The sequence below is a fragment of the Tursiops truncatus genome, chromosome 8 (genome assembly GCF_011762595.2).
Source record: "Tursiops truncatus isolate mTurTru1 chromosome 8, mTurTru1.mat.Y, whole genome shotgun sequence".
Classification (NCBI taxonomy): Eukaryota; Metazoa; Chordata; class Mammalia; order Artiodactyla; family Delphinidae; genus Tursiops; species Tursiops truncatus.
In genome coordinates this window covers 9877603-9888718 of record NC_047041.1, presented here as the reverse complement: position 1 = coordinate 9888718, position 11116 = coordinate 9877603, and the positions used below count along the sequence as shown (strand labels likewise).

Here is an 11116-nt window from a genome sequence, read left to right as displayed (position 1 = left end):
CGCTGCTGTAGCTTAACGTGTACTCTTAGAATTAAACTGAATGGAAAATCAACGCGAGTGGTCGTGTTTCCTAACACAGGTCTTATGATGGAGACTTAATTAGGTACAAAAAGGCCAACATTTATAGAGCACTTCCTAGGTGCCAAGCACTATTCTAAATGCCCTACGCTGTTCAGATGCTCTCACAACAGCTGCAGGAGGGAGACACTATTTTAAAAAAATATTTATTTATTTGGCTGTGCCGGGTCTTAGTTGTGGCATGCGGGATCTAGTTCCCTGACCAGGGATCGAACCTGGGCCCCCTGCATTGGGAGTGCAGAGTCTTAACCACTGGACCACCAGGGAAGTCCCACAGACACTATTAATTATCCTGATTTTTTTTAGGTGTGGAGACAGAGACACAAAGAAATTAAATAACTCATCACCAAATCCAACAGCTGGTAAGTGGTGCAAAGGGTCAGAAGCTCAGAGAACAGGCCTGTGGGCCTGTGCACGCAGTCACTAGTTTACGGTGCCCATAGTATTTGGACCCTTCAGAGGAAAGCAGCAGGCATCCCAGAGCAGGCCACCTGCCTCCTCCGGGATGGACGGCAAGGAGACGGGTGGGGTGGCCGCAGGAAGTCTTGTCCAGCCCTGATGTCCTCTGGAAGATTTAGAGGACAAGTGATGATGTCTGTCTGCAAAATCAGGGTCAGCCAAGTGTTGTGCAGAATAGTCTGGATTGACTCCTAAGCCTTTCGATGAGCAGTTAAACCAGGCAGGCTTATCTGGTGACAGTCCTCCTGGGGTGACGTCTTTGCTCACCCTGGCATCGGCCACCGAAGGCTGGCGGAAGCGTGCTGCCAACCTTGCGCGTTTCCCAAGGCTGAGAGACCTCGCCAGCGCACCATCCTTGGGAACTGAGACCCGGGAAAAGTCTTGCAGCTCTTTCTTCCTTTTTCTCAGAAGGAGAAGCTGGACGTGGAGGCTGGTCCACTGTGGTTTTATTTAGATTGTGCTTAGCCAGCATCCTCCAGCACTCTCTAATCACACAAACTGAGTGCAGAAACCGCGCTGATGGCTTCAGTGACGAGCTGCTGCACAGGGTGATGAGGTAGGGATTAGAGGAGGGAACAGACTCAGGCTACCAGGGGAGGGCTTGAAGCTTGCTCTCTCCAATTTCACCCGTCCCCGCAGTCCCCACTCCCAGCCCCTTGTCCTTCACCACCCTCGTATTTCTGTTTCACAGTGCAGATATTAAAGCTGTCCGTGGGTTTCAGGGAGGTATTTAGTATCCAGCAATCAAAACGCCCTGGGCCAGAAATGCATCAGTTCAAATGGACTTTGTTTTAGGCATACGTGAATTGCTTTTATTTAAAAGAGAGAGAATCTGGGGCCCACAGACCCACGATGGCTGGGCCTTTACGAGATCATTCTTTCCTGCTTCTACCTCTAACTGTGCTCCAGTTACCTTTAAAGATGTGCAGAGAAAGCCGCCCTCTAAACCATCTTTGGTCATCCATTCCAGCCCTTAATTGGCCTTTCTCTCGGGAAATGTTTATCATCTAACCTGAATCTCCCACACAGAGTACTACACAAACTCATTTCCTCTTGGTTGGCAACGGAAGAAGCGTTTCAGTATATGATCCGGCCGTGCTTCGTTTTGTATTTGAAGACAGTTCATTACGCTGCTCTTGTGGCCTCGTCCACATTTCTATCAGGATTTCCAGTTCTCTGATAGCAACAAGTTCCTCTTCGTGAATGCCCACTGCCCACTTCTTTCTCTGGTCCGTGAGCCAGCCCACGGGTCTGGCTATTTTGATGTCCTGAGGGAGAGAGAGTCTGTGTCCTCACCTTGAGGGGGGGACTGACTGTCCTGTGGCAGCCGCGTTGGAGGGGACACACCTGTCCGTGCTATTGGGAGCTGCCTGCCCTTGGCATCCCTGGGGCTGGAGGGATGTGGGTGGGTGTGGGTGGGGACCTGCCCCTTCTGCCTCCCACTCGCCTGGGTGGGCACCCAGGAGAAATCTAGCTTCTCACCTGCTATTTTTCACTTAAGTTCCCTCCTGGAAGTTTCTGCTGAATAATGGACTTTGGAGTTTGCAGGGCTCCAGAAGTAGTAGACAGGTGTTGGATGTCTTGTGTCTGCAGGAAAAGGGAGCCTGAACAGTTGAGAATAAACAACAGTTGCTTGGTAACATGAGCTCCTTTCATTAAAGTCAGAGGCCTGGCTGTGTGAGCTGGGGGCAGGCAGGCCTGGCTGGTCTGGCAACACCTGTCTGGAGGGGCCACAGGTGAGGGCAGTTTCCTGGAGAACCGCCCAGTCGGCTGAGAGTGAAATATGGGAGACAAGTGGAAGGGTGGGGGGACTTGGGAGGAATGCAGTGGCTCAGATTCTGAAGCTCTTTAGTCCTGACCCCCTGACACCAGCTCCTGTGAGAAATTGTTTTGCAGAACTTTGCACTTCCCTTTCCACACTTGTAAAATACGGATGGAACTGAGTAGCTACACGTCGTTTCGTGACATACCCAACTAAAATCAGGGCTGGTGAAATGCTGGTGCTCCAAGGGACCTGCTTTCTAGAGCTGATGCATTTGATGAGATTTGGGTGGCCTCTAAGTGGCTTCAGATGACCCAGGTTCAAGTTCTGGCTTTGTCATGGATCAGTTATTGTGTTTTTATCTCTGACCTTGGATATCTTCCTGTGCGTCACTTCAATAAATTGTAAAATGAGGGTAATAACATCTGTCTTCACTGCTAGGGTCACTGGGAAGATAAAGTATTACAGATGAAAGCCTTTGTGACAGTGTAAAGGTTGCTTTACAAACAAAACACACAGGACACTGGACAGAATCAAAGGGAGGGCAAACTTGGTCCTTCCTTTAATGTGTGTAGTTTTCACAGCAATGATGACTTGCAGCTGGAGGGCATTTCATTTGCAAACTAGTGTCCCATTTATCATCTTCCTTGACAGTGCCACAGTGGAAAGGAAACAGCTGAGGGTGGTGGGATGGGGATGTGTTTTTTTTTTTAAAAAATTTTCTTTATTGAAGGAGAGTTGATTTGCAATGTTGTGTTAGTTTCTGGTGGATGTGTTTTGAGTAGGGTTTTATTGGGTGACAAGTACCTTCTTTTCTTTAAGCCGAGACTTGCAGGTGGAGGTGAGCTAGGACAGTGGCTGGGGGCTTCAGGTACTCTGGGTATCTGCTTCCCAAGTGAAACCGTTGCAGACTTAGTGTGGAGGAGGTTTTCCCTCAGGCCAGGAGAAATGTAAATGATCACTCAACTACTGCTGGGCACAAGGCTTAAATTAAACCTCACAGGGTTTTAGATTTTAGGTCCAGCATCTCTTGTGGGTGGAAAAGGGGCTGAAGTGTGTGGGAGGAGGAAGCTGCTTGTTTTTCTTCCTTTCAAGGGGTGTACATTTAAATTCAGAGGGCGCACGGTCCCCTTAAGGGGGCCAATCCCCTTGCTGAATCTCCCTCTCCCCAAAATACCCATGGAACCCTCTGGCCCCTGTGTGTGCACCCTCCTGTTTTGTTCCATCTTGTTTTGTTTTTTGGCTTTCCAGTGAACGGTAGTGAGCCCACCCACCTTCCTTTTGCCCCTTAAACACCCGAGACGCCGCTCTCTTAGTTCAACTGCCCCCTTAACAAGCAGGTTCCTTGAACTGAAAAGTTACCAGATCCCCGGCAACCCGCTCATCTTTGGAGGAAATCCAAGGCAGTGAGCAGCTCTGTGGCTTCGCTCCGGACCCTGAAGTTTGGAGGGACAGCTTGGCTTCCTGGGCATTCCGGAGCCGGAAGCAGTGTCCTGCCGCTTGCCAGGCCTGACACCTGATGGGAAGGAGTTGATCCTTTCCGGGACACATCCAGGAGTTAAAATAGAGTGATACCAAGCCACCCTTGAGAGAGCCAGTGGCCGGATGTGGAGAAGGGTCAGAAATAAGACAGGCCCGCTGTTCCAGGGAGTCATTTACAGGTGGGCCTGGCTCTGGCATTTCGGCTTCAGTCTCTCTCTCTTCTGGAGCAAAACATACTTCCCTCAGATTCCTGGCCTCATGGAGGTTGTGCGGGGTCACAATGCCTGGAGCTCCCCCCATGTGTCATTGCAGGGCATGGTGGACCCATGGCCAGCTGTCACACTTGAACTGCAGGGACATATTTTCTTACAGTGAGTTCTGGTGGTCTTTAGGAATGTGATTTTTTTTCCTCAGCTTTGGGACACTTGTGAAATGTTCTCATGACCTTCATGCTGGCACAGAAGCTGGGCATTGTTTCCCTACTGGACTCACGGAGAGGGGCAGAGAGGATTGGGTGAATTGCGCTGTGGACTTAATGCTGCACTATTTGTACTCCTGCTGGTCTCTTTGAAAGCCATCCTCTCTACTTTGGCTCTCACGTGCAGGACTTACTGGAGAGGCACATGCGCTGTGGGCTGGGAGGAAAGATGGGCGGTAACAGTCTATGATCTAGGAGCTGGGCTGCTTTAGACTCAGTCCTGAACAGGGCTCCTCGGTGAGGTGGATCAGTTCTAGGGCCAATCTCTTAGGGTGGTACCTGGGTCTAGGGAGTGAGGGGTTCAGCATAGCTTGGGACACGACAGGACTGACCCACACTTTCGAGGGTCCATGACCTGGGGACATACAGACGTTTTGTGACGCAGTCCATGCCCCCTGCAGGTTGAAGCAGACTTGATCCAGCCCCCAGGAACGTAAAGGGAGTACCCTTAGCTCCCTGAGACTCACTTTGCTGTATGCTTCACCTTCTGGGTGCTCACCTTCCTCTAATTTCATTCTGTGCTTGGGATGGGGCTCTGGTATTGACGGGGTCACCCAGATGCACGGAGATCACTCCCTTTTCCTGACTGGTCCTGTGTGTCCTGTGTCTCTCAGGTCCTACTGTCTGTCCTTCCTCCATATGTCATGTCTGCTGTCCTCGGCTTATTCCACAGAGCTGTCCTCTCTTCTCAGCCTGTCATTTTGGAAGCGGTGTCCAGAACTGCACCCCAAGTTATTCAGAGAGAGCACCTTTCTCAGGAGAGGAGATCCAGCCGAAGAGTCCCTAGTCTTCCCTCAACCCTGTATCCTGACTGAATTCCTCGGTTCCTCCCTTCCCCTGCTCCCCCTCAAAGAAAAAGCAGGGAGTTAGATTAATGAGAGCTGCCTGGCCAGCCGTCGCTTTGAGAAAGTTTGGGCTGTGATCCTATTTCATTCGGCTGATTGGAGCAGCCTTGGCTCGGAGGTAGCGTCCCTCCCCAGGGATCCCGGGTACAGTTACGCCAGCCGTCGCCGCCTGTGCACGCCCTTTCTGGACAGACGTGACCCTCGCTCCTCGCCCCCTGTTCCTCCTCTTTTGTTTTCATCCAGCGTCTGCTTCCTCTCTCTCTCTCTCTCTCCCTCTGCCTCCTCCTCCCGCTCTCTGCCTCCCTGCAGCGCCAAGACCGGCTCCCCAGCCTAGTCCGCCGAACGCAAACCGCTGAGAGTTTGCCGAGCCGCCCCTTGGGGCCCGGGCCGCCGAGTCCCGCTCGGGCACGGCCGCCGCCAGCCGGCGAGGGAGCGCCGCCGAAGGAAAAGCAGCGGGCGCCCGAGGGGAGCCCCGGAGGGCGGCCGGGCGGCCGACTTAGACTCCGGGGAGGTCGCGCCGCGAGCCCCAGCGCTCCCCTCTCCCGCGCGGCGCTCCGGGAGACGAACTTGCTCCGCTCGCGGCTCGAGCGGCGAGCATTTCCTAACGTGAGAGGCCGGGCGCCGCGGGCGAGGGGCGGGGAGCGGGCCCGGCGGGCGGCGAGGCGCCGGGCGGAGGCGGCGGGCCCCATGCCGGCGGCCAACATGATGGAGAGCCTGCAGCCGCCCGCCCTGCAGGTGCCCGAGCCGCCGGGCGCGCCCGAGGGCAGCCGGGTCTGGTCCAGCTCGTCGACCCCCACGCTCCGCCGCCGGCGCTTCAAGATGCGCCGCACCAAGAATGTGCAGGAGCCGAGCCTGGAGGCCGGGCTGAGCCGGGACCTGCCCGGCGTCTTGGCCCCGGGCAAGGAGTTTCTGCAGCTGCCGTCCATCGAGATCACGCCCTCCAGCGACGAGGACACCCCGTGGTCCAACTGCTCCACGCCCAGCGCTTCCCCGCGCCGCAAACGCTTCCTCCTCCGCAAGTGGCTGCGGGTGAGTGAGCGGAAGGAGTGCAGCGAAAGCAGGTACGTGCCTGTCCCGCCCCAGCCGTCTTCCCTTTTCCTCCCCGGCCTCCCCACAGCCGTCGGGGAGGTGGGGTGGGGGGTGCCCAGGGCACCCCGGGGAACCTCGCCGAGGATTGCAGGAGCCCTTCGCCAGGGCGGACGGCTTCCCCACGTGTCACCCATCTCCCCAGTCCAGGCCGGGGGGCCGGTGACTTTCCATTACACGGGTACTCGGGGCTTCATGCTGCGTTCCATCCCATTGGATCCTCACAGCAACATGAATAGTAACAGCCGTAGCAGCTGATGTTTACCGAGCCTTTATCATTCTCGGTCAGTATGATGGGCACATCACAGTCCATCTCCACAGTTAGTCCCCACGAAACCTCTTTGAGGTCGCTACTCCCTGTCAGTCCCATTGTACAGACAGGGATCGTAGAAGGCGAGAGAGGTTAAGTGGCTCCTCCACTCAGACTTCAGTTTCTAAGCTCCATTTCAATTTTTATTATTTCATTGTTGGCCACCCCAGGTTGCCTTTCCTGGCCCCCATGTGTAGAGGAGGTGGCGGAGTATTCGCACTGAGTGAGTCACATTTCTTAGACATCTAGGCCTGGTCCGCACCATGATGGTTTGTGCCAGCTACTTTTTGTCTGGACAAGCGTGGCATCTGAGTAGTCGGGGAGTTTGCTTTCCCTGCGCAGAGGACTGGTGTAGAAGACCGTAGGGCAGCTCCACACAGCCTGGGCCAGGGGTTGTGTTTGAGCCAAGCCCGTCACCTGGTGGAGGAGGTGGGCAGTCCTCAGTGGTGCACTGATGTCTTGGACCCTCCGTATTTACCTTCAGGCTCTAGGGCCCTGTCACCAAACAGTGGTCTGTGCCTTTGCGTGGGGCAGGCAAGTGATTGGCCACCTTCCCCGGGACTCCTCTTCCTAGTCTGTTCAATTCCATTCATTTCAGTTCAACAAGTATTTATTGGATGTTCTTGTGAGTTCAGTCTGGTACCAGCTAACGGTGCTATGGCCAGGAGGCAGGGAGGGAGGGTGGGTAGAGCTGGGTAGAGTGTGGGGATGTGGAAGTTGAGAAGGAGGATGGGAGGAGACTTGGATAAGAAATCACGGCATGTGAGTTTCCTTGGTATTGAGGAGATGGAATCTTTGGAAGACACATACTCTGTGTGCCATGTGGTACTGACTGTCAGGCAAAGAGAGGAAGAAGACTTCTGGAAGGAAGAGGCTCAAACCACAACACGTACACATAGGTAGTAGAAAACAGGAAGAATATAATGTCAGGGGCATGAGATCAGGAAAGGGGAACAGTACAGATGAAGGCATAAGAACAGGGTGAGATGTGTCGTTGAGGGGACGCTGAGGAATTGGGCTGGGTTACGCAGATGGTGAGCGTTTTACGCCTGCCAGGCTTCCTTTCTCTTATTTGGTGGTAATGACTGGATGTGGTTATCCCTGCAGGCGCAGATGTAAAGCTTTGTTCTGGGGCTTTTTGGGGACCTGAGGATAGCAATTCTTTCTGTACTCTTACTTCATCCTGTCACCTTTTCCAGAGAGTAGAGGGAAATGGGGCAAGCTTGGTGGGAGCTAATCTTGAACTAAAATAGTTCATCCGGGTTTGTCAGCTTTCCCTTCAAATGTGAGAAACCCTAAAAGAGACCCTATTTTGATCCTGAGATTCTGCCATGTACACTGAGGACAGAATATGGGGAAGATTCTTACGCTGGTAGCCGGGGAAGGGATAGGGGAGGGTTTGGTTAGATTTAGGGAAGTCTATCTTGGTTTAGAGAGTCTGTCTAAAGGTGCAGTGGAGGGACTTCCCTGGCCGTCCAGTGATTAGGACTCTGCGCTTTCACTGCCAAGGGCACGGGTTCGATTCCTGGTCCGGGAACTAAGATCTCTGCAAGCCGTGTGGCCAAAAAAAAGGTTTAGTGGAATCTTCATTTTTGTTGGAGCAGGAAACATACTTTTAAATCAGGAAGCGTTTTCACCTTCTAGGAGTAGTTTAGAAACTGGCAGTTGGGGAATTCCCTGGCGGTCCAGTGGTTAGGACTCCGCACTCTCACTGCCAAGGCCCAGGTTCGATCCCTTGTCGGGGAACTAAAATCCCACAGGCCGCATGGCGCAGCACACCCCCAGATGGTAGTTGTTTTCCATGGCGGCTTGCTGGATTAGAAGAATATATGCATGTATGTATAAAAAGACAACCTCTGGATTCAAACCCAAGTTTGTCTGACTCAGATCTCTACTCTTAACCACTGTTAAACTGCCTCCTGTTGGACTCTGTCTCGATTGTGGCCAAAACAAAAACCCATCTCTTTTAGGCCTTGGAAGTAGACGGCTTCTTGGAAAGAAAAGAAGCGGTCAAGTGAAGGGGTGCTTGTAAATGGCCAAAGATGATCCCCTGAGGAGGAATTGACATTTAGAGGCAATAGGGCACGAAGAGAATTGGAACTCAAGTCAGGAGACGTGGGTCTAAATTTTAAGGTCTGTCATTTCTTCGCTGTGGAACCTTGGGCACCTCCCTTCCCCTCTGTTTCGTCTGCTCCATCTGTGGATGAATGGGAGGTCTCAAGTGATAGATGTGGAACTGTTTTGTAAACGTCCTCTTGCTGTGCAAGGGGGAAGGATTATTGGCATCATTCTGTGAGTGGCTCACGTGGAATGGGTGTGTGCTTGAGAGTATAGGTTACATACTCACGTGTCCTGGAGCAGCACCTGGGACTCCTCACACGTTACATGACTTGGATATGGTGACTGGAAAGTGACCCAGCTCAGGCTTGGTTTAGGGGAATGAGCACACCAGGCCACGCAGCGTCCTTCCTCTTCACTGTCCCCACCCCAAGTCTGCCTCTCTGCAACACAGAAAAGCCCCTTTGAGGCCTGCGGTGCAATTCTGTCTGATGTGGTAGAAGGCACGGTGTCAAGAGGGCCTCAGCTTGTGGATTTTAACTGCACAAAGATGAAAATATAAAGAGAATCAGGAGACCCCTTTCTTTTCCTTAATCCTGGGAAGAAAGAAGTAGAGAAAATGGTGACGTTAGCAGAGACCTTGGAGGCCAGTATTCTGAGTCCGATTTTCTCTGTTTCATCCTTGGATCTTCACTGTCTAGCACTGTACTTGGCCTTTCGTCATGATCAATAGATGTTTATTGATGGGTAAATTAATAACGATTGAGTGAATGATTCCTTTTTCTTTCCTCTTTGGAGTGAAATTATCCTTATTCATGAATCAGGGAAAACTTCCTGGAGGACATGAGTCCAGAACTGAGTTTTTTTGACATGTGACAGCTTTATTGAGATATAATTTACATGCCATGCACTTCAGTCAGTTTTAAAGTACATAATTCAGTGGTTTTTAGTATATTCACAAATATGTGTAACTATCACCACAGTCCATTTTACAGCATTTTCATGACCTTGAAAAGAAACCCATACCCTTTATATATTACCCTCAATCCCCCTCTACTCCTTGCCCCCAGCCCTAGGCAATCACGAATCTACTTTCTGTGGAGAGCTGAGTTTTGAAGGGGAACCAGAAGCCTCTTGGTGAAGGCAGTTTTGGTGTGTTGGCTTGAAGATGGGGATGGATGACCAAGTGTGGTCTTGATGAGGGATGTGGAAAAATGAGGGTGGTGTGGTGATGGGCCAACAGACTATGATTTATGCTGAAGGGTTTGCATTTCAATTAGTCAGGCCGTCAACAAAGATGTATTGAGATCCTATGGACAGTGTGCTTTGTCTGCAAAGAGGATTCAACTCAACGGGGAGCCATTGTAGGTTCCGGAACCCAGGAGAGATATGCTCAGAATGGTATTGGAGGCAACGAATTCTTGCTGTTCTGTGTGAACCAGGTGTGAGGTAGAGGCCTGAGCCTTGCACTGTTCTTCCAGCACTTACTGTTACAGCTGGGAATTGTCATCTTAGCCACTGTTTAACATAAGGTGGCACTGTTTTTTGCTGACCGCGTTGCCCTCTGAGCTCCACGGATAATGTAGTCTGAGTTGATGGGTCAGGCTTTTAGAACTAGTAGCTGCGTGTCTGCCCAAATCCCTTGGCCATAACTGGTTGTGGTGATTGTTCAAAACCCAAATTGAGGATTAGAGTCCCTCTCTCACCTGCTGGATTATGGCAAGAGGTCAGAATTGGACAGAGACACAACTTTTGTGTCTCTGTGATGGCATCCTGACATCATTCTCTGGAGGGGGAAAGGAGAGCTGACAAGGGACAAGGGTGTAGGTGTGGCTGCCCGACGGCAGGCTGTCTTTATGGGGGCCACAGAAGCGCTTCTCTGCTCTGTCTCCCCAGGACGCCCTCCTTATTATTACCTCTTGCACCACTTTCCCATGGCAGTTCTGTCCCCTCTTCTGTGTGACACATCTACCCTGTCATGACTTCTGTTCTGCTGCACACCTGACCTCAGGTGGCAGCTCTCACTGATTCTGCCAGCCTGGTGAGCCTGGTTATCTATCTGGTGCCAGTCTAGCTGGCACGTGGGTTTGCACGTAACGATTATTCCTCATTGGTATATTTATCGTAAGTCTTCATCCCCTCACTCTGACCTTCGGAGGGAGTCTTGCTTTCGGTTTCAGCTCAGTTTCCAGGGAGGAGGCTGATGTGGGCTACACCCATCAGCTCCGTGTGGACCCTGACATCTAGGAGAAGCACAGAGAGTGTGGGAGGGAGGTAATTCATGGCTTTCTTCACACAAAGCATCAAACAGGAGACCTGTGATTTGTCAGCAGATTAAATAAACTATTGGTGCTGGATAAGGTTAAACTAGGAAAAACCTCTCTCCCGGACCCTTACTTCCTTGAGGGCGGGGACTGCGTCTTACTTTCTGCTAAGCGCCTTAAATACACATTTAATCCTCACAACAAACCCCCGGGTGGGTTTTACAGCTGAGGAACCTGAAGTTCAGAGATTCATTTGCTCCTGGTCGCACAGAAGCAAGGGTGAGATCTGAATCA

At 51.9% G+C, this 11116-nt stretch overlaps 1 protein-coding gene and 1 non-coding gene across 3 annotated transcripts in view; one reads left to right on the top strand and one right to left on the bottom strand.

Annotated features, from left to right (window-relative positions):
* Positions 1-272: 272 nt before the first annotated feature.
* Positions 273-345, bottom strand: TRNAG-CCC (transfer RNA glycine (anticodon CCC)). The gene has a single exon. It is a non-coding gene; the product is annotated as a tRNA-Gly (tRNA).
* Positions 346-5341: 4996 nt separating this feature from the next.
* Positions 5342-11116, top strand: part of GRAMD1B (GRAM domain containing 1B) — a 176505-nt gene continuing 170730 nt past the window's right edge. For both annotated transcript variants that reach the window (XM_033861881.2, XM_033861880.2), the window contains exon 1: positions 5342-6165. In XM_033861881.2, the coding sequence (XP_033717772.1) occupies positions 5792-6165 (374 nt within the window). In that variant the 5' untranslated portion in view covers positions 5342-5791. The remainder of the gene's footprint in view (positions 6166-11116) is intronic.